At 40.4% G+C, this 23,906-nt stretch overlaps 1 protein-coding gene across 1 annotated transcript in view; it reads right to left on the bottom strand.

Moving 5' to 3' along the window:
- DIDO1 (death inducer-obliterator 1) overlaps window positions 1-23,906 on the bottom strand; it is a 37,213-nt gene that overhangs the window by 5,303 nt on the left and 8,004 nt on the right. The window contains exons 7-15 of the mRNA XM_018073812.3: window positions 11,162-11,609; window positions 10,078-10,237; window positions 9,450-9,566; window positions 9,163-9,270; window positions 8,557-8,692; window positions 7,873-8,419; window positions 6,871-7,024; window positions 5,961-6,050; window positions 5,124-5,319 (exon numbers count right to left, since the gene is read on the bottom strand). Of these exons, the coding sequence (XP_017929301.3) occupies window positions 5,124-5,319; window positions 5,961-6,050; window positions 6,871-7,024; window positions 7,873-8,419; window positions 8,557-8,692; window positions 9,163-9,270; window positions 9,450-9,566; window positions 10,078-10,237; window positions 11,162-11,609 (1,956 nt within the window). The remainder of the gene's footprint in view (window positions 1-5,123; window positions 5,320-5,960; window positions 6,051-6,870; window positions 7,025-7,872; window positions 8,420-8,556; window positions 8,693-9,162; window positions 9,271-9,449; window positions 9,567-10,077; window positions 10,238-11,161; window positions 11,610-23,906) is intronic.

Consider the following 23,906-nt stretch of genomic DNA (forward strand, 5'->3'; position numbering starts at 1 on the left):
TATGTTTGTATATAATAAGTTTAAATTCCTTCTTTGATATCTTTAATAAAAGATTGCAACATCAGGTATCACTGTTAAAAAGTATTCCTGCAAAAGTTCAAACAGAAGGAAGTTGTTATATTTTTGTACTTTTACATTGTTTCTGCTGTACAACTACCTCCACTTCTCCCCCTGAAAAGTCAAATATTTATGTTTAAATAGTTTGCAAATATGCTGTATACACAGGGATATTGAAAAGTGAAAAGACCTGGGTTAAACATTGCTGTTTGTGTTATAATCTGTGCTAAAAGTCCACATTGACACCAGTCTATAAATATTTTGTCTGTCTCCAGGTTAAACAAATACCAGTAATGGCTAAAAAGATAACATTAAACAAACTGTGCTTGGAAACAGAGTTAAAGCTGGTAACCTACTCCCAGCTTGTTGTTTGGTTTTTTTTTCCCCAGCTAGACATTATTTAAAAGGAGATGGAAGCAGGGAAACTCGGATTTACCAAACAAGCACAAGAGATGTGTTTGGTTGGGCAATTACTGGTGTGCAGGGGTGACGTGCCCTTGGAGCCTGCACTGCAGAACACAGAGTGATGTTAGGCCTTAATATCTGAGAAAAAACATGATGAGCAGAACTGGTCCTTTGTGAAGAGCTTCAAAATCAAAGCCCCGGAGAAGTAAATCAAGAAATGATAGGAAAGTTTCTGATAAAGAGGAAAAATGCAAAGGTCTGTAGGCTTGTTTCCTCTATTGCATTTCTTCCTCTTACATGCACAGTTCCCACTGGCTCTCGTGGCAGATAAACACGGCTAGAACAAAGGGCAGGGAGGGAATCCTTTAACATAAAGTGGTGGCAAATGTAGAAAATCTGTACAAAGAGAGGCCTTTTTAACTTCTGGATTTAATGGCCTTTAGAAGGTCCTCATTTGAGGGCCACTGTCTTTCCCCCATATGTGCCATTAGTTATTATTTGCATCCAGCAAGGAAGTGGTAATACAGAAACACAAAATAACCTGTGAAATAAGAAATAATATTCACTGTGGTTAAATTACCAGGTGAGGGCTCTGACCTACACTGACCCTTCTATTCAAGATCCCAGAAGTAAGAGGTTCTTATAAAAATGTTCCTTGTTCTTATTAAGCCAACTGCTCACTGAGGAATAATTTTAAAATATCTAATTATTAGCACTGAAAACTTTTTGATACCAACGCAAAACCCCGAGCGCCACAGTAGCAGATACATTCCTTTAGCAAAACACATCACACATACGTTACTTTGCTGAACCAACTCAAAGTTTTAAGGGGACTCTTAAATTTACCATCTAATGAGAAAACCACCTCAGCTGTTTTGCTAAATTTCTGTTCACGTTAATGAATAGTGACTCCCCAGTTGGTGGGTGTTGACCAGTGCAGAGTATCTCACAAACTGGTGTTCACCCAAAAACTCCCAGTAGGCATTTGCTGTCCTGCCATTGTTAATGTTTTGGTTATTGACTTTCATGCAGAGACCTGTGATTTATGCAATTAGTTACAATGAATCTCAAACACTGAATAACCGAAATAAACAGCTTTTAAAAAATCCATCAGGCAGGATATCTCACAAACAGCAATTACCAAGAAATCAGGTTTGAATCTCTGTAACAAACAGAGATCACGTCACTAATAAAACAGGGTAAAATTTTAATATGCTTTCAAGGCAATAAATTCCAGGAGTAAGTTAATACCATTAGTTATAAATTATTCTGTTTAAAATTTAGTCATCATAGAATAAATGCATTAAAATTTTACATTTTGATATGGGAATTTTACACAAATATAGAAGTTTTGCCTAACCTGGCACCTACATTCACTCAGTTCAAAGAGATCAAACACTAAATGCTTCTTGGAATGGAGACACGCAGCCAGAGCAGTTTTCAAAAGTCAGCCCCCTTCTATCTCAATATCCATAAATAGGTTAAGTGCCTAATTTTAGGAACAACAAGATGTTGGCTGCAGTCTGCCACTATTGCTCAATGACACATTCTAAAAGTGCTGCAAGCTGTGCTGGCAGAGTTAGAAGCTTTCAGTGCTAAATTATTTATAACAGTTATTATCCTATTATGCATTTGAAGTCCCCATGCTGGTTTTATTGAGTTACACCCTGTAACTAAAGCCATTAAAACAGGATATACTAAATATTAGTACTGGATTAATATTTGGTTTTCTTAGCCTTAAATGCATTTTTTTTTCAATATATCAATTTTGCCATATTTATGTGTATATTGGCTACATCTTTCCCTGTCACCAGCAGCTGGTAAGAAGTGACCTGCACTGTTAAAGACACACCCTCACTTCTGCCCACCCATGACAGACCCACGGGAATGGACTAAGCACACCTGTGGTGAGTTTTAAACTGAAGAGACCCATATCAGTGCCATTTAAATCATTTGTCCCAATTAATCACGGGAGCAAGGGACAACTGTCATCAAATTAGTGCCCCCTCAACCCAGGGCTCCAGATCACTGCCAGCACTGACACTGCTCCACGTTCACGTCCCTTTACTGAGTGGAACTGGCTGGCACAGAAAGCCGGGTTTGTAACGCCACGTTCTTCTACTGCTGCTGCTTTTCCTAACGAGACCTGCTGAGATGAAGACACCAAACTCCATTCACAGTTCAGTTAAAATTTTGGTCCTTTGGTTGCAATTTTTAAGAGCACTGCAAACAGCATGAGGAGATTTCACGCCTTTGTACTTTATGAAAAAACACAGTTCCTATAGTAAACTGCCCAAAAGATGTATCAGCATTTGTGGAATCCTTTGCTGATAAATGGCTCTTGTAGTAAAATTCCTCTTTTTTAACTATGTAAGGTAGTTGTTACATTCCCAACATTGCCACTAAATCCCTCAGTAAAACACTATTAGTAATTAAGTTTGATTATACTGTTTTTTACAAATGAAAATGCTAAATAAAGTGTGTATGTGAAACAGAGAAGTGAATTCACATACAGTAAACCACTGCAAAAAGACGGTGCAGAAGAGCCCATGATACATAAAATCTGGTAATAAATATCTGAGATTAATTAAATATAAATGAGGATAACCTTCCATTTTTCTCTGTTTTTCAGCCACCCATGTCAAAGTTTTCTGCAGATCTTCTAGGTACTAGTGCAGTTCAGAAGTCCTCAGTTGTGTTCCAAATCCAGTCCATTAGAAAACAGGAGAAATTCCTAATCCATACTGGAACTGGCTGATAAAGCTGGAATATCTTCTAACTAGGATTTCTGGAGTGGCAGGGGTTGATTGTCCTCTCCCTCCTCCTCCCCCCTCAGCTCATATTTATCAAACCATCTAAAGGCAATGCTTTTCCTTGCTAAGCTCTACTGGAAGGCACACGATTAAATTTAAGGAGACAATGACCACGTTCCACAAAATATTTTTATTGATTGTCAAAGAAAGAAAAAACAGTGAATTCCATCAGATGTCATTAAAAAGTGTGGATTACATGCTGTGGTTTTCAAACATACACAAACCCAGATGAACAGCTTACCTGCTTCTTTTGACCTGGTTTTAAAACACGAACACAACTTGGCCCAACTGTGAGGTAAAGGCAGCCAAGGGAGTTCCCAACAAGTGTGAACTGATGTCAGAACTCTAAGTGGGTCTTCTGTGAAACTGTTCCATCTCATGTCCTGCCTGCCCTTGAAACCCTGTTTCTGCTGCTAGCATTTAATCCATTTGGCCTACAAATACCTATGTCAATTTGAAAACCTGACTCATAAGAAACTTGGCAAAACCAGGCTGACATTACAAATTCCTCTACTAAGAGTAAAGTTTGGCTACATTTGCCAACCTCCAGTCTAAGGTAAAGAGTTTCATTTGAAATGAAAACTATAATGGAGAAGTAGAAGAAGTGTAAAAAGGAAAGCTAATATTTTCACAGGAATGCAAGAGGCAACAATCAGGAAAATGTCTCCCTAAAGCAGGTTATTTACCAGACCAGCTGACCTTTACAGCTGATTCAATGCCAGTCCCACCCTTGTACTACTGCCCAGAAAGGAGGGTATTTCTTTTGTTCTGCCTGGAAAAATCAGTCTGTTAAGACTCTACCTACAACCTTGTGCCAAGGTGTTCTGCACTTGGTGTTTTCACTTCTTGGCTATGAAATGGGAGTAACAGTTTTTGCCTACCTTTCAAGAATTCTGTGAGTCACAGACTATGAGGTGCTGAGATTTGACAATTCTGGCTATATTGCTATAATTTAGACAGCAATAATCCTGCCTTTTTAGCTATTGCCTAAAAACAACCACCTAGACTGTGCACTGCTCAAGGATGGATAAAACAGACTGGGAGTGTATGAGAAAGATCTTGTTTGAGGATGCAGAGTAAGTGCCCTTGGCCATTTTATGGAGGAAGGGAAAGCACTTAACTCATGTTTCACTTGTTGTAAATCATGAAAACCTGTTCCAGCCCCTGTTTCTACAGCATATAATCTCTGAGAATGCTTTATTGAGTTTAGTGCTACACTTGTATTTGAGTAGAGGACACAGCTTTCCAGAAAGATCAGCTCCTGTATGTTGGTTGTTTCATACCCACCGTTTAGTGCCACCCATTGCCACGACAATGGAGTTCTACCTTCACTGGAACCTGCAGCTCTTCAGCTTCTCAACCTGGTATTTTCTAGAATCCCTCAGATCCTTATTTGGAAATTAAACATATGGACCTCCTCCATCCTTGGATGAAGATGACTTCAAATTTTGTAGGAGAAGGGTGTTTCATGGTTGAATTCATTCTCAGTTCTTCTGTCACCATGTTCACCAAACATTACTACAGGTAATTTTATCCAAAAATATATCTGTCTATCTCAACTGCTGTCTGCCACCTACTAATCCTAAGAAATGGGAGTTTTTTAGTGTTTTGGGGTTTTTTTTAATGTAGTGGCTGTTCCATATCCTTGATTTTACAGGTAAACTCATTCTCCCAACAGCCTACGGGCATCTTGTTGGATTTCCAGTTTCTCCTATTTATGTAGTTTAAAATTGGTTTTATATAAAAAAATTTAAATAATGCTTACATTAAATATTCAACAACTTGTCTCAGATTGCCTTTTGGTTTTTGATTTTACCTAGCATTTAACCTCCCCTGTTTTGTGCTTACCTGGTCCCTCAAAGGGCAAGAGTTTGGAAGGAATTGGGTCCTTAGAACTCAGGGGGATCAGGTAGAGATCCTTGACATGTCTGTTGTTATTAGCTACAACACCAAAACGACCACGACTGCTAAAATAGGAGTAGAGAGAGATATAGGCAACCTCTTCTTCTTCTGTTGCAGGATGGAAGCGAATCAAACACAATTCCTGGAATACAAAAGCAAAGTAGAAAAAACTCAACCTGCAACATATCAGCAAATAAAATGGTAAAGGGCAAATTCCAGGGGTAAAAATGAACTGTACATTTATCACTCCAATTCTGCCTTCAGGGTAACACACTGGCTTTAAGAGTCTACTGCTGTTCAATTTGTAACATTAAAACAGAATTAGGTGTCATTTTCAGAAACACAAATTACTTGTGTATCTTACATCAAACTAAACAGCCTGAGGCTCAAATAAAAAAGAAATGGAAAATTCTTAGTTTCATGATTATCTCTGTACACTGTGCATCACTTTTTCACTTCTGAAGCAATTTTAATATTAAAATCTATTACGTACATTAAATGATAACTACCTTTCCTTTAAGATTTCAATTTCAATCTTCACTATTTCAAATAATAAATAGTATGAAGATTTGACTACTGTGCAGGAGAGAGAGATTAAGAAGATTTGCAGCTCAATTAACACATTTCTTCAGTAAATCAAAAATTTAAAAGAAGTGGTTTTGGTAGTTTTCCAGGTGTGATCTATGTCAGTATTTGCTGTTTACTACTCTATATTATAAAAAGTTGTCCTTTTACATTGCTGTATATTTCTTCTGGGTTTTGCAAAGGATTTTAAATGAATACCTTAGAGAGTGAAGATTTGAGTTTGCCAACATAATCCCAGACCGTCTTCGGTGAGATCCTCCCGCCAATATGAATTGTATCTGGTAAATCCTAAACAAGAAGCATTGCATGGTAACATGAGAAAAACCACAAATGAAAATCAAAAAAAAGCAGTGCAGGTTGCCCCATCTCAGTAGCCCAGTGGATAATGCACAATTATATTTAGTAACTTTTAGAACATAATTTTCTGATTTCAGACAGGCTGTTCCTAAATTGAGGTGTTTAATTAGAATTCTAGTGAGCTTCCTGTCATGAGGACAGTGAGACTCATTTCAGCAAAAGCAATACCTAAAAGAACCACCAACCCTACTAATAAACTCCTAAAACACAAATTTGTGTTTGAAACTTCATAACAGTCACATAAAATGCCCTTCAGAGAAAAAGGAGAAAGAAAAAGAAAAGCTCACTTATTTCAGTGTAAACCTTTCTACTGCCTCATTATTTGAACGTACATCCTCCCAGAACCATATCATCCAATTGGTTTTATTTGAAAACTAGTAAAAGGGATATTTGTCATAAACAGCCAAACATAATTTTCTAACAGATCCCATCAGTGACCCATCTAGTGTGAGAATAGAACAAGGCATCCACTTCAAAGCACTGTCTCGAAAACAATGAAGCTGAAATAAAGCCATTATTCCATGTTAGATCCTAACATGCTGGAAGATGTTAGACTTCTTCACAGATGTGTGAGGAATTTTTAAAAGGCTGTGTTTTTTTCCTCAGCTACTTTTCCTATTACTGAAGGGATGTCATTTATAACTGCTACAGTTCTAATATAACTCTATAAACACACAGTGCCCCCAACCTTTCCAGCACCAGGAACTGCAGCACAGATCCCCTGCAAACACACACACACATCAGTGCTAACCTCACTAAGATAATCAAAGCACCCGGAGACTGGATATGCTTTAGTGACAAATTTGGCCACACTTTGCATGTTAATAAATCCTTTCCAAATGGTGTTGAGACGAGAGAGAAAGAGGGAAGTGTCGCTGTCCTGAGGTGAGCGTGGCTCTGCAACACTGCAAGACAAATCCAGACAGAAAGGTTACACAATGCAAATGAGGATGGACCCTTTTTTGTAAATTTTCTTCCCTCCTCCTACTGATTCAATACTTTCTTTTAAACAAATAACAAAATTTTTCCTAAATGCTTTGTTGACGTTTTCCATTAACTTGTTATTACTTAAAAACGCAACAAGTAACAGAAAATAAACTTGTAGCTGCAGACAGATAAAGAGATGCCAAAAGACATGACTTTTATAAAATTCAGTTACTACTATAACTGTTGTGATTCCGACTCCATAACAAACTAATTGGAATTATAGACTTCCCACTAATTAAGTCAAAATTATGCATCAGAAAAATTCTCAAGTAAAAGAATTTGCTATAAATAAAATTATTTCAACTGCAATTGCACTAGGATATACTCGAGAGTATTTGTTTTTACTATTATATGTACTCAGAATAGGAAAGAAATCCACTTCTTTCCAAGCTGATCAAGTGGTTAACTTAAGTTCATATTCGGATATAACAGTATTTTAATACAGGATGAAAATCTAGAAATGCCTTTAAACCATCTCTCCCAGTGTCAATATACATGCAAACTTCTAAGTCTGCGTAATACCTCCAGTTTTATTTCCCTGCTGAAAGAGTGTAGAATCTTTGCTGTCAAAATACACTCATGCTCTGAAAATTTTACCAGCTAGAGAAGGCAAATGAGAGATGGGAAATGAAAAATGTGAATCAGGCTACCTGAACTTTAAACCTGAACATGCCTTTTAACTGAGGGAAAGGGGATGGGACATGGAACTGTGAAGAGAACCACAGGAGGGACTGTGGCAGCCTGGCTGGCTGTGGAGGATACGCACTTGATGTTGGGTGACTGATGAACCGCCAGGTATCTGGGATCTGGTGAGGAGGACGGTTTTGTTAATATGGATTTGGGGACAGTCATAGCTGGTTTGGAAGTTTCCTGTTTGGTTTCCCCCACTGAGACTTTGTCAGCTGCAGGCCCAGAACGCTGTGCCGGCGTCACAGTCCCGGAGGAGCCGCTCATGGCTGTCCTGGGGTCTCTGCCCGAAACCGTCACGGTTGTGACAACTGGGCCAGCACAAGAGGCAGGGAAAGCAGAGACCTCTTCAGGTACAGCAGAGTCTGTGCTGTTCTGGCTCTGGCTTGTAGGAATGTAAGTTCTTTCCGCAGTTGGCTGAGAAACTGTTTCTGCTGCTGGTTCAACATCGATGTCCATCGCGTCCTCAGCAACGGGCTCTTTGTCAGGCTCTGCTACTGGGGCTGCTGCAGGACTTTCATACTTGGGCTGGACTTCTGGCTTTGATTTCTGCTCCACCTTTTTAGCAGAAGCCCCTGGCTTCATCTTCTTAGGTGGTACCTCATCTTCAGATGCTGAAATCTGACCTATAAATTTATTTCAAAAGCTTGAATTACTATTTAACAATAAAATAGTTTGGAGAAACTATTTCAAAAAAACCAAATAAACAACACTCTTAACGTAACAGTTCTTTTACTTTGCCCAAGGTCAGCATTGTAAATACCTGTACAGATTTTGCAGTTCAGGTCAAAAAGATGGGCTCGATGTTGACTTGTTGTATCCTTCAACATGCTGCTAAAAACATCTAGAGAGGGAGCACTGTTCACATTAGGTGCAGTTCGGGTTGACTCCTGCTGTTCCTAAAAGTGAATAAAGCAAAAAATATTCCAGTTCATCATTAATGTCCACAATAAAGAAACACTTTGAAATCTGTTAATTAACTCCAGTTCTTTAAAAAAAACCAACCCACATTGAAGTCCTTGGTTAAGGCATATCATGTTAGACAGAGTTCTCAAATGATATCTGTCCTCATTTCATTCCAGAGTGTTTTGAAGTAGAGAGCTAATGTTCAGAAATAGAAGATTTCTCTATAAATTGACAGCAAGGGCTGAAAAATATGCAGCATTTTTGAAATGCCTGCAAAGTATGCTTATCATTGCTTGTTGCACTCCTTCACACTTAAAGAAAAATGCTCATAGCACACCTACTAGGCTGTGATATCCCTACAGTTTAATGAAACAACCTGCACTTCTGATGACAAATTTGAAGCCCTAGTTGCCATTTCTCCCCCTCAGTGTCCTCGTGCTGAAGCAACAGCCCCAGTACTTACATCAGAGTCAGACACTGGGGGAGAATCTTCCATATTGACAACTGGCACATGTTCCCGTTTCACAGCCATTTTCTTGATTTCCTGAGATTTGCTTCGTGACTCCACCAACTGAGAGAAACAAAACCACAATGGTAAAAAGTCCATATATTTAATTTATTATGTACTTTGTTATCGTTTGGCACATGGTAAAGGAAAAGACTACTGAGATTGAGTGTTATTAATTTAGTACAGGTGGTAAGGGTTGGCAAACTTGTATCTAAGGACACAGAGGAAATGATGTTACTTACTGCCTTAGCTGGTTTCTCTTTCCACACAGACAGTTCTTTAGACAAAAGTTCTTCTGGTTTCATTCTCACTAGTTTTGACAGTGAGATTTCCTCACGAAGGACACGATGAAAAAGTCCCTGAAAACAGAAGAATTTTGCTCATTATCCTCAATAACTCCCAGTATAACTGAATTGGAATGTCAGAAATTGAACAGCCACTCCTCTGCTTCAAATCTACTGGAAAATTAAAAGGTTTCAAGTGTTCTCTAGTAAATATTTTCATCTGTACCAGCAGCTGTTTTCTTCTTTTAAAGCACAGATATCAGGTATCCAACACATACTACAGAATGTCACAAGAGGAGAAACAGATGAAGTCTGTATTTATTTTAAGAAAGTCATTCTGTAAATAAGTATTTCACACCAAATGCCCAAACTGAATAAATACCAATGACAAACAAAAGTAAGCTTTGAAATCCGACTTGGATAAAGCTATTGCTAAAAAGGTTTGAATGGCTTTATGATAATATTTTATAGTTTAATTTGTAAATCTCTATCTTGAAGCTCTGAATGTTGAGGGTAGAGTCTGAAATACCATTGAAGCCCAAAAGTACATTTCTGGATAAGTTCACTGTTTAAGAAAGTTCCAAACCTGGTTTTTGGGGTCCTTGAGATTGAACATGATGCTTCGGTATTTACTCTTGTATCTGTTGTCCGTAACTTGGAACAAATTAAACATCTCCTTCTCAATATTGAGTGCCACTTTCCCCACTTCACTCTCTGTCATGACCAGGTCATCACTGTCGTTGACTCTGTTGAAAACAAGAGCAGGTACATGCAGTTATGTCGGGTGTTAATGGTCAGCTACAGTCACAAAAACTAACTTTTCAGAGCTGACCTCGGCTGCTCCTCATCCAGGGAGGGCTCCAGACTCCTTAAAATGACACCTGAGGGCCAAAGTCTATCTCAGGACCTTGAACTCAGTCAAACTTTAATTACTGCCCACAGATGGCCATGGAAGACAAGGCTTTGGGAAACCAAGTCAGCCTTTATTCCTGCTCTTGGCACTGCAGTCAGAAGAGGAGTTTCTCTACCATAAGTGACACAGGGAGCCCAAGCACTTGAGTTTTGGTCCTAAATTCTCCACTGTGAACAGCATTTCCATTTCAGAGAGCAGTGCTCTATGATAAGTCTTGATGGGTGGCATTACCTTTAACAATCATCATGGGAAAATATGCCTTTTTTTGTGTTTGGGTTTTTTTTTCCTTTTCCAAGTGATAGTTGCTCCCTGACCAGAATTTCTCGTTGATTTTTATGCTGGGAGCAGAGGGAATCTCCCCCTCACTGAGCCTATAACCTTTCACTATGATATTTCCTGTACTATGTTCCCTACAAATCTACAACTCCATCACTGCCACCACCAGATTTTAAAACTCAAGAGTACCTGCATTATAAAAGCTTCTATGCTGTAATTTAATTCTTCAACTGTAATTGCCTCAATATAAGTGGGACAGTGAGGTTTCTTTTTTTAAAGGCTTTTTCACATACACATTTACTTTATATCATGAATTTTTATTTCAAGTATAAACCTGAAATGCCAATTGTACTTGTAGTAATCTGTAGCATAAATTCAATCCTTCAAAATTCTTTATCAACACATAAGAAAACCCTCTGCAGGTTAAACATTTACTTCTAGTTGTAGCGTCCTACATAAAATAAGTGCTTTGAATTCCCACCTCTTCCATAAAATTTCTTTCAGGGATCGTCGAATATTTTGTCGAATCTGAGAGTTGGGCTGTGACTGGACAGGGCTGGCTGATGCTTTTGTTTGACTACTTCCAGCTGCAGCTGACATGGAAGGCAGTGAAGGCTTTTTGAGCCCTCCACCCAAACTGGAAGATGAAGCCGGTTTCTTGGAAACGGAAGAGCCGTGAGAGAGAGGTGACTGTTTGGAAGGAACACTGCCTGATGAAGCCCAAGGTTTCTTGGGAATGACACCTTTGAAACTTCCAGCAGGTTTCAGTGGTGGTTTGGTTAGTGTTGTGTTAGAGTAGGATGAGGACTTCTTGGAAGGCAGATTTTTGGGGAGAGAAGGTGACTGTTTCTCCATTATAGACACAACGGTCTTCTTCAATGCCAGTGAGGACTCTGCTCTATCTTCATTCCTTTTCTCTTCCCTTTGAGCTGTTAAAACAAATTAAAAAATACAATATTAAAGGCTTAACTTTATAACTTCCTACTCATGAAGACCAGGTACCAATCTATAAAGAAAAATCCGTCAAATGCCATCTCCAGAGAATAACTGCAAGCAGGCAGTTTAAGCTATTTCCTCTCACTAGCTTTCTTAAAAGTGATTTTAAAAAACATGCTGAGATCGATATACGGTTTTTTTGGTTCAAAATTCTGCTTACAAGAAAAATGGGGGGGAAAAAAGGCACCACCTTCAAAGATTCTGAGAGGGATTTCATGGTTAAGCTTCAAAAACTCTCACATGTAGAAAAAAAAATAAAAATAAATATAAGGCAATACAACTCACTATCTACATTTAAGCAGAAAAATTCTCATAGCACCTTACAGAAGCAGTTTATCACAGAGGTTGACCTGATCACGGAGTCCATGAATTTGAAACTGCACTAATATTAGCTTTAGTATTATTGAAATTTGACAAACCTATTCAGTTCCTAGCTAAATTATAGATTTAGAGAATACTTAAACATTAATACTGCTGCTTAGGTTGTAGTCATCTAATTCCCACCATTCTCAAACTATTGCATTCACAGTATTCAGATTTTTCATTTAAACATTTTTTTTGTTACTAGAATAATTGATACACATCATACACAAGAAAATTTATGAAGTCTTAAGTAAAAGCTCCAGTTTTCCCACATGTTGAAGACATCCATCCATCCATTCGTATTCTGGATAGGAACAATTCAACGCAGTAAAAAAAGCCAGAAGCACACCCCACCCTCCAGCAAACAAAATATCATTTACAAGACATCAGTCACAGTGGGCAAACACCAGCACAGAGATCTTGAGAGCTCAAACAAAGATGAGTTCTGAGGGAAACCACCAAAAAGCAACTCCTAAAATAGTTGTTTCAAAACCTGTTGAAGGTTTTCAGATGAATTAGCCCACAAGCCCTAGGTGCAAAATGCAGGATACTTCCTGGGCAAGATCAGGGAGTTTTAACTTCCAGTAACTTCACCAAGGACCAATTGGTCCCCCTTCACCTTCCATATCTGTTGAGAGCAGAAATCACTAGGAAGGACCTAAACCATCCCATCTGTCTGTTCTGAGATGGACTTGAAGGGGACAAAGCCCTCCTGGGGGGTCTGGTTCAAGACACCCCACACATCAGCATAAGTGTTCAGTGGAATCATCCCTCAAACTGAGGAAGATCTGCAATGCTTAAGGGACATGTGATACTCGCTCATTTCAGAAAGAAATGGCCTTGCAGCCTAAAGTTCAGCTCCTGGACATCAGCATATGCTTCCAGCAAAGATCCTCCTCACCCCCTGGCCCTTTAACTGGCCCTCACTGCTGGTCCCACAGACACCAGTGGGAGACAAACCAAGAAATTATGCTGGACTTGACCTTTTGTAAGGTGAAATACAAGGGTGTGTGCTGAACTTCTGCTGGAACGCAAGGAGAAGCAGCAGGACATCCAGAAACACTGTATCTTTACCCTGATTTTTTTCCTAGAAGCATTTTACAATTGAGGATTATTTCTGGGAGAGATTTAACTATTTATTAGAAGTGTAAAATAAAACCTGCTGCCACAGTACATTAAACCATTTCACAGGGTGTGATGATTTTGCCATAAAGAAGATTACAACCATTACCCTCACGCTATTCCCACAGTTTTCCTCAGTGGTTCCTGTCTGAGACAGGGAGACCTTTCGTATGACCCTCAGTGTCTCTCCATATGTCCTCCCTCTCCCCTACCCTACTAACACTATTCCAGTTGTCAGGAGGACTCTGGCACTCCTGTGAGGGAGGAAGGGGATAAGGAACTACTGCTGATGTTTTTTGTTTGGTCCAGTTTGGTGCCCAGAACCTGAGAGGTCACCAGCCAACCTATTTTGAGGTCAGTCTTGAACAGAGTGGAGGCGAATATCCAAAACGTGGTAACTCTGCAGGAATTACTCTACTTCCATTTTCTTTTTCCTGGTTTATTTTATCTTCTGCACAGAACAGTACCCTTTTGGGCAGGTGGGACAGCAGCACATTCTGAGACTTATCACAGAAAGGCAGGACAGCACAGCTTTGCTTTCAAAGCAATGACAGCAAATGTCAGTTCTCAGCACTAACACATTTCAGTTGGTTTATAGCAGAAGTACAACTGTAAATTTGTACTTAATCCTATATCCCCTCTCTTTTTAATGATTAGTTCAACATATTTAACAAAAACTACACTGATAAAACTGAAAATAGCAGAACCAAGATGTATTATGTCCATCAGATGTTGCATATGAGAACTATACCCACATCTCACACCTTTCTGATACAAACAGCAATATCACAGTAAGATTATGAACTTGCAAAATAAATAAATAAATAAATAAGTAAAAGGTACTAGTACAAAGGTAGATTGAAGTTCCCAGGGCTGAAGGTCAGCCAAATCTGTAAGGTCCAAGGAGATGCAGAGGCATCCTTTACCTTTACCCTGCCAGGTAACATCATGACTATTTAGAAAGGATTCTAAAGGTATGTAATTCTGTGCTTCTTCAGCCAATGGAAAAAACGCAAATAGTTCATAAGCATCATGCAGGCCAGTTTCAAGCTACTATATCCCAATTACAGGTGTCTCCCTAGCAGGGCTTGTTGACTAGAGAAGTGGATGGTAGATTCTGCATATACTAAGTCACATGTGGCTCCTTCAGTGCTTCAGAACTGCCCAAAGGGACAGGTCACAGCAGTATCTGATGGACACTGCCCAATCGTGTGCATGTTTTGATAAAGAACCCAGGCTACTTAAATCCTACATATGCAAATAACCTGTGACAGCCGTAGATGAACCTCATCTCAACAAACCCTCTTACACTGTTTTGACTATGAGAAACCAGAATTTTTGTCCTATCAAGTTTTGGTTTTCAGTGACAAGATCAATGTGCTGCCACATAATTAGCTGAAGGAACTCACTGTGTCCTTACACAGGTCTTGGATCCAATGCCCAGGAGCACCCAGAGGACAGTGGGGAAGGAGCAGGACTGGCTCTTCGGGTGGCAGCTCAACCTCCTACTGACCAACCCCTAACACAAGCACAGGCCAAAGCTTACAGCATCTCCTGACAGGAATGGGAACACTGCCAGTGTGTGTTTGGAAGCAATAGCATATGTGCTCTTTCCAGAGACCAGTATTTCAACACGAGGGGAATTTTACTTCTGAACAGATGCCAGGGTTGTTCAGCAAATGGATGGGACATATCATGGACCAGGGATTCCCTCAGACCACGATTTCAAAGTGCTCGGCCGTGAAATCCACGGGCAGCTTGAGGAGAAGGCACAGCCAAAGCTACTGTACACACCAGTCATTGTATTTTATACTGTGGGGGTTTGGTCCTTTCCATCAGTAGCTCCAGCGTACCTACAATAAATGCTCTTAAACAAATTTAAAATAAAAGGATGAGAAAAACACTGAACATCAGCCTACTCCAGCTAAGAGAATAACAGGGAGTTCCATCACAGGCAGATCAGTGCCAGAATAAGAAAATTAGTGGCTCTTCTACTCAACACTTTTAACACACAGGTGAAACTCCTCGGTTTGATGTTAGAAAGTAACCATTAAACTATTTAAAACAAAACATTAATTCCTATTTGCCCCATTTTGTCCCATGGGACACTTCTTAGGACAGGAACCAGATCCTTACTGACTGGAGAGAGGGGTGGGCAGAAGGGACCGAGGTCCAGATGGAGCTGAGCCAGCTCATTCCCAGGGTGAAACCCAACGAATCCTCTGGCAGAAACCAGCGCATTCCTCCAGGCTTAAGAAATAGCATTACTGTGGTACGCTCACTACAGACAGCAGTAGAATCTCTCCCACCAGATGTCAACAGACACAGAACCCCTCCCCTGAGGAAATTCCCCATGCAGCAAAGCCACAGACATTACAACACACAGCAGGACAGAACTGCCACATCATCTGCTGTACAGACGAGCCCGGTGCTTACAGGTACTTGTGAACATCTCAACATGGTGTCTCAGCAGTGTCATGCAGTTGTGGAAGCCCAGTTCAGCAGGATTTCCAGTGTGGGGCTCCTTAGCTTTGCATGAAGGATTTGCAGGCTTGTATCACAGTCCCTAACTGACAACCAGAGGCTGTTTTACACCACCAGCATCCATATTATCCAAAGGAAACTTCACTTCCCCTCTGATCTTTTAAAAATATTTCTGTATAGCATTCAAGCCTGTTCTGGTTCTTCCCCCTTTCTCTCTCCACCCAGTCTTTCTTTGGAATAGTAGCTTTTGAAAGCCACTTCAAAAACTACTCCACCACCATCCCTGGTTTCTATTTGAATTATCTCAGTTGTGATGAGCTGTTTTGCTGGAAACATTATTTAGTATTTCCAGTTTTTAAATACCAGGAGAAATGTGCTATTCCTTTTCTCTGTATAGTTTTAAAATTATTCAAATCACGGTTCTTTAAAGAACTTTAACTTCTGGCTCTAGCTGACGCTAAAACTTTTAAATGCAATGTAGTTAAACCACAGGCTGTTACACCTGAAGAGCCCATTTCACAATGACTGGTAAGGCTGGTTTTTGCTGGTTTAACTTTTTTAAAAAAAGATCACAGCTACTACTGCAGACATTAAAAAGACTGCTGTGAAATATATCTGGCAGGCATGAAAGCTGTTACAGAGTACTATGAGAAGTTTCTGTACAGAATTAAGATTTTGGCATAAGGCTGTTCATGCCCTACTGTCTCTAGTTCCACCTTAACATTTCCCTATGTTCTCTTCCATCTACATTAATCTACTTTTTTCTTCCCCCAGGATGAAATTCCTCCAGGCAGTGTGTGAGGAGCCGACGGCTGCATCGTGTCCAGCTTGCACAGGACCATCCACAGTGGGAGCACAGGCCCAAGGGAGCAGGACGTCGGGAATCGATCCCTGGAGGAGACACTGCCCAGCACAGAGGCAGCCCAAGCATGTGTGGGTTTTACTGTTCCTTTTCAGACTTCTCCATCACTAGAGTTTTAGGGACAAAACAAAACCAAAACCCCACAACTAACTTTCAGGCTTATGCACAGTATACAAGTTTGTGTGGCACAACAGTAAGAAAGCTGGTAATTAACATTTTTCTGTAACAATAAAAATAAATCTGTAAAATTCCACAGTAGGAATAATTAAACCTAAGAAAGAGAGAACAGCTCCTTGTGATCCACCTGTCCAAAAGTGGATCATTTACTACACTTTGAAGGATTTGTATGTCCTTAAAGGAGGAGGGGGGGGAAAATCACACTAATGCAGCACTGCAGCTGTTAAAACCCCCAAAATACCTGTTAGAAAGTATTGACACAGCCTGTATAAGGCTGGACAGCACTGAGCAATTGTGTACTGTGAGAAGAGCTGATTTCCACAGAGAGGCACCTGCACTGGCCTTCACAGCAGCTCGACCAGTTGAGAGGAATGCAGGTTGCAGAGCCCAGCAGAGGCAGTCAAGTCACCTGCTCAGGAACTGCCCTGCCAGCAGTTTGGGTGTCACACACAGCTTGGCCTCACAAGTCCCGCTCGGTCCTGTGGCTCCTCTGGCTCAGACACAGGTGGCTGCAGTGGCCGTCCCTGCGCCGTCGCTCCAGCGCTGCCGTGTCCGGTGCGGGTGTAGGGAAGGTGAGGGCAGCCCACTCTGGCACAGAGCACAGCACAGCAGCACAGGCTCCTGGCCTACAGAAGATGAAATAACTCTCCTGTATTCACCAGTTACCTAAGAACTGCATTTCTCCCCTCTGTAAAACTGTTGAAGCAGAGGAAGGGCAGGATTTGTCAACCTTAGAACTGATGTTGTTCAACAGCTTCCCTGTGCCACTCAGCCTTGTCCTGAGTGGACTTGTCCACGCAGGTGTGGCCCTTCCTCCGTGACTTGACAGAAATAACCTGAAGAGAGCAGAATTCAACCAAACCCCATCACCCCGATGCAGAGGCTGACATCAAACTTTAATCCACGATTCTTCCGACGTGAAATCTTTTGATGTATTACCCAACTTAAAAACCTGAACGAAAGACACAGGTGAGCTGGTGCTTTAGCTGTCAGTCCTAAAGCACTCCACAACGGGAAGCTACTTACCAGCTCCGAGCCGTCCCCCGGGAGCAGCTGTGCCCAGTCCCAGGCTGGGGCCGTGTGTCGCAGCCGCTGGGTGCCCCTGAAGCCCCCTCTGGTGGCACCGAGCACCGGTGCCCGCGGCTGTGCAGGTGAGGGGCTCTGGAACCGCTGCAGCTCCTCGCCTGTTCAACTGTTCTGACACCTGCTTTTGCTGGACTTTTGGTCATTTCCCTTAAACCCAGCTTACTGCTAGTTCTAACTCAGAAGTGTTGAACTACTCTTACAGCAGTTTCAGTGTTAGTTTTCCCTGGAAACTGCCCACAGGTCTGCTTCCACTTTCAAGACAGAAATCAGTTTATTGAACACTCGTGTCTGAGGTGTGCTGCCTGCCCTGCTGCTGTTCTCCTAAAGACTCTATCAGCTCTAATTTGCACTGCAATTAAGCTGCCTGTGTGCCAAGCCTTTACATTCAGGCACACAAAGAAATCAAACCTGTCTTTAAATTTAGGAGACTCAGAGACAAGAGCCTGCTGTTTCTGTGGTGATTTCTCTGCGTTCCAGCCAACACGTAACTCTAAGCTCATACAAATCTGTACCTTTGACATATAGGCTTTATTTTAATCTACATGAGATTATAGTGATCTATCTGACCTGTGTTAGACGACTGCATTTTCAATACTACCCTGCGCCCCGAGTGAGAGAGAGGCACTATGTGCTGCTGCAAAAAAAGGGCTTATTTTCCAGACTGTTCATGGATTGGTATCATCACTCCTTGCAGGGACAGGCCATCTTCAGGTTCCAAGTTCAGCACAGATGGGACACAGCAAATCAGCAGCAGACTTGACTCAAAATGCAAGTGAACATCTCAAAAAAACCCTTTTATTTGGGGACTAGCAAAGAACTTTTTCACTGGCTATGCAGTCAAGTGACCAAGTTCAAAGAACTGAAGTAAAATTAGTAAAAGAAAGCAAAACAGCAAGAGGGTGGTGAGTGTTTTTAATCAAACTTTCATCACTTTCAGTGTTGATGACAAGAGATAACCACCCTCATATGCATAGTGCCTCTGTAAGTGATACCAGGTTTCTGCCCCCCAACCCTTCCCCTCAGCAATGGTTCCTCACTGAAGCCAAGTACCCCTGATGGCAGGAGTGCTGGCCTGCTGTCTCCAAGTGCCTTGGGGATGTTGGGTGCTTCAAAGGCAAAATAGGAACATGCCAGGAGCAGGGACCAGCCTTCCTAACTTAAAGAGACAGGGCAAAAATCTTCACACGGCTGAGCCACGTGGCAGGTGTAACATACCTTGCAGAGCAGAGACGGGGAGCTCCAGTAGTTCACAGCCAGGAGATGATAATGGCTCCCCAAGGATCCCACTGCTCCTTTTAACTGGCTGGGTCCCAGGGGATGTTGGCTTCAGCAGCCACTATGGTCTGCCTCACTCCACAGGCAGGGCTCAGGCCCTGAGCCAGCCCCTGGACCAGCAGACCCCCAGGCCAGCATAGCCCTGCCAGCACCACGATGGGAGTTCAACACTGGAGCTGCCGTGTTACACCAGCCACTCCTGTACTATGACCCCTCCAAAGCCAGAAATTCTCCAACATGAATTTCTCAGAAGTTCTAGCAGACTCATCTTGGGTATGCTCATCATTATTTGGTCTTGCAGCAGCCTTCCTGAAAACTCCTCTCATTACAAAGGTTTAGGCCAGGCCTACACACAGGGCAGCCACGTGTCCAAGAAAATGGCCAGTAACAAAATAAATGTTACATTTTATTTCCCCGGTACTATTCAATACTTAGTGCCTCTCAGTATGGACCTACATTGCACAATACAGTATTAAGCAAAGACACCTTGGCTTTGTAGGAGTTAATTCAGGTGCCAGAAGTAGTTCAGTTATAAGAGTATGGAACCTGGCAGAGCCTAGTTTTTCCCATGGGGTAGCAGTAAAACCCAAAAAGGCATCCAGTTTAACTACAATCAGTCCCTGCACACAAACATACGTATGGCTTAAGAAGCAAAGTTTAAGTAAAATATATTTTAACAGTTAAGCTAAACCAAGAGCAGTATATCCACATCCACTGCATTCAACTGAGTCACAACTTCAGCTGGTGCAATCTTGCCCAAAGAGCAGCATTAAATTGGCACCAGCCTGCGTGCAGACAAAGCCTTGCTTTCTTCTCTTCACAACAGTACTTACAGTTCCCTACACCACTTTCACACTCTGAGCTGTAACTCCTGTCTTTACTGTACTCTATTTTGCCCCTGCTCTCTTTAGAGTGGTATGTTTTCTTTCTTTCCTGCTCTTATTACAGAGAGGAAGAGAAACAGATACAAGAAAAAGCATACATAAGTGATGCATGCTATAATCCTGGTGTTTCAGTATGCACATTTTCTGCTGGTGGGGTCACCCAGTACCACTGCGTTCCCTTCACAAAGTCTCCGTATTTTGTTAGAGGTGTACAGGAACAAGGAGTCCAAGATCTTTAACTATACAAGCAAACACTATTCACTTTGTGAACAGCTTGAGTGCAGAAAAGTTCAGCTGCAGAAGAAATGAAAAAACCTGAAAGGGGATAACAAAAGGCAATTTTTATCACCAGAGTCAGGGCTCCCACTTCCAGGAGGTGGCAGCGTTGTCTCTTCATAATTCCCCACTGGAAACCAGGAGCGGGATCACAAACACTGTGGTTTTCTCTGAAGGAAACAGTCCCACTCATCACCAACTTCTGTGAAATACTGGTGTCAAGCAAGATATTACCATAAATCGCTATAAATTCACACCTTCCCTGTCTGCAGTTACGTAAACAGAAGTTTAGAGGTTTGATGTGACAAGTGCTTTTTACTCTGAAGTTCTGCCACAAGAACAGTTAATAGGAAATACATTTAATGTTAGGGTTTTTTAAATCTAATAAACCCTGCTCAGTCTCCTGTATGCTTAGTTGCTTTTCTCAATAAAAGCAGTTAAGATGTTTTAGCACCTGAATTGAGTAAATTATTAGTTCCTGTATTCTTTTGAAGTCTAATAAGTCAGGTGAACTTCAAAGTGAATACGTAGTACATTTATGATTGGTTAGTTTAAAAACTGGGATACTGCAAATGTTTACCCTCTTCCCCTCCCCTTTTGGATATGTTTTCTATTTCAAAACTGCAGATACATTTGCTGCTGATTTCTATTTGAGAATTAACAGCAAAAATACAGAGAAAAAAAAAACTATTTTCCAAGTGTTGCTCTGTCAATAAAAACCTGAGTTCAAGTGCTTCAGACATCCACTGATGCTGCTGACAAACACCTGCATCAGCAAACTTCATGTCTGGACTGTTCCTTTTCTCCATTTCCACTGGGTAGCACTGAATGCAACGGACAAATTTTGTATTAAATGCAATATATGACACAAAAGCCCTAAGCAGAGCCAAATAAGCAGTGGACACAAAACTGCTTTTATGGTTCCTTTGTGTAAAAAAGTGTTTGTATTATGCTGCTTTAAGCTTGTGCTCTGCTAGTGTAATTAAGGATAACACTTCTATTATTCTAAGATGTCAGTCTGCAAGCAAAACTGACACGTTTCAGAAATCATGCTGGTGGTGCTTCCCCAAAAACACCATAAAGATCTTCCTAGATAAACCAGAGCCTGGTTTGCTTTCATCTCCTGTGACATGAACATGAGCTCACATGACAAAGTCAGGATTTCTATCATAACATGGACCCCTGAACGACATTCATAAATCTCAACAATCCACACACTTGTATCAATTAGGAAGCCAGGATGACTTCTGAAATTCAGTATCAAAGGATATTAAATGGATTCCAATTTTCCTAATGGAAGTAAAAGTGGCTCTTCTGAAAGGAAATGTGGTTCATACCCAATTGCCTCTTACATGTGTAGTTCAAATACTGGCTGCAACTTTAAAAGTATTTGTATTTAATATTCACTTATCAAAGCAAGTTCAAGGTATTTCCCACTCTAGTTACTAAATGAACCAAAGGGATTATTTTCACTGGGCACATAAAGATGGCAGACAGTGTGACTAACCAGGCACCAAGTTTTGGTGTACAAAGTCACTCCAAGTACAGCTCTAACTCATCCCCCTAAAAAGCCACAGAAAAATTAAGAAGAAACACAAGCTAATGGAGTAACAGAAGAAAAAAACCCAACACTGTTCTGAATAACTGCACAGCACTAGCACTAAATATCCCTTTTTTTTAAATAAATGCAGAGAAGGTTGGGAGGAGAAAAGTGGGCCTGGGGGTGGGCTTAGATGCAAATTTACTACATGCTCCTACCACCCAGTACTTCTTTAGGAGTGGCTTGATTTTCTTCTTGGTACTACTTAACAAAGCTACTGTCTCATGTAATAACAAAATCCTTCCATCTGACAAGTACAGACTAAATGTATAAAGTAAATCCATGTCAGAAATGATAAACTGACTAATGGAAAGAGTATTACAGAGAGTAATTCTCTAATCATGTTAAGTTTCCTTAATTCCTAAAAGGCCTCGTGCACTGAAGTTGCAAATAAGGATTTGCTGAACACGGCTGGAAGCTCTGGGAGAATGCAGGCAGCACCTGAAACACTGCATTTGGAAAGATCCCATCCTTTGCCTCCTCTGGACTACAAGTTCTTCATAACCAATGTTCAGAAATACTCATTTCTAAACAGGGAGTCACTTTAAGATGTGCCTAAACCAGACTATATGTTTGGTCCAATAAATGTGTTTTCCTTGGCAGATTAGCTCAGACTTAAAGACTTCTCACTTTTAGATACCTGAAGAGAATTGAGAGGACTCTCATGAATTTCCCTAATGCTGTAACTTCTAGGTTTTGAACAGCTTATAAAGATTCCTTAAATAAATAAAATCTGGTAGAATACTCTTGCAGATGATGCACTGGCAGCTTCTCAGGAAGATTACAGTTCAAATTCATCCATTAAAAAGCAGGACACATTTTTTCACGAATACATAAGACCGTTTAACTGGGCATTTAGCACAGAGTCCCCATATATCAGTGCAACTTACCTTAATAAAAGCAATCTCAAGTTCTTCTTTGCATTTGATATGAGAGTTCTTCATCACACAAACTGGGTTGTTCTCTGCTTGTTACTAATATTTTGGAATCAATTTATCTATTTAGCTACAGGAATCTAGTTTTCTATTGGAATTGGTTAAATCTGTAAAACCTCCAGTGTGGTAAAACTTTAAAGCAACCTCCCCTAAAAAAACCCCTCAATCTTTGTGTCTCAAAACCTGTATTCCTGTCTACTGAGAAAAAAAACCCAAACCATATAGCAATAAGGACATTTTAAGTTAAATGGTTCTATGAACATCTGTAATTGTATTGAATAGTCTTTCTCTCTGAATTTTACTTATGTTTAAAACAGAATTTTTTTCTGATAAAAAAGCTAAAGTTTCTTTAAAAGAATCTTAAAAAAATGCAGGTTAATTAAAGTATGTAAGGCCTAAATAACAAAATACTTAAGGAAAAATTATAACCTGATGGGGGCAGACAACATTAAAATATACCTGGTATGTCTACTATGTACTATGATAATGAACAGAAATTTAAGTTGGTTGGTGTTCCCTCAGTGTTTAAAAATTGTAATTAAAAACCCTCATCTTAAATATGACCTAAAAACTTATCAGTTACTTTACGTATAAGTGTTCAATAACTAGGTTTACTTCTGAAAATAAAATGTAAATTGTTTGAGGTGTGGTTACAAAGCAGTGAGAACTGAACTTCTGAATTCATTAATCTTCAAGTGAATAAACATGAGACACCAGGTCGTGTGGTTGTAACTGTGATATGTCAGATTTCATCTGACGTTTCATAACTGCATTATAAAACTACTTAGATGAAGTCAATCAAAAAATGTCATAAGCAGAAGGACTTGTTCAGCCTTCAAAGCAGGATTTACTTACCTTCGTATGATTACAAGGATGCTATTCAAAACCTGCAAAAATATGCAAGGCAATACCTCTGCCCAACATCCACTTGAGATGTGTTCTTGTGTGTGTGGGTAACGTGTGAAGTATGAACATAGAAAGGGAAAAAAAAAAGAAAGAAAAAGATAAAAAGAGTCCTGCCTCCCCCCAGCATAAAAGTAAAGAATGGTCCTTAAATTATTTCATGTAGGGAAGAAAAGCAGCAGGAATATACTTGACAGTTAAAAGCTGTTTGTAGAAGTGTCAAGTATCGTTGGATACCACGTTGGAGATTTCATTCTCGGCAC

This window comes from Manacus vitellinus, unplaced genomic scaffold (genome assembly GCF_001715985.3).
Source record: "Manacus vitellinus isolate BGI_N305 unplaced genomic scaffold, ASM171598v3 scaffold_26_pilon, whole genome shotgun sequence".
NCBI classification, from domain to species: domain Eukaryota; kingdom Metazoa; phylum Chordata; class Aves; order Passeriformes; family Pipridae; genus Manacus; species Manacus vitellinus.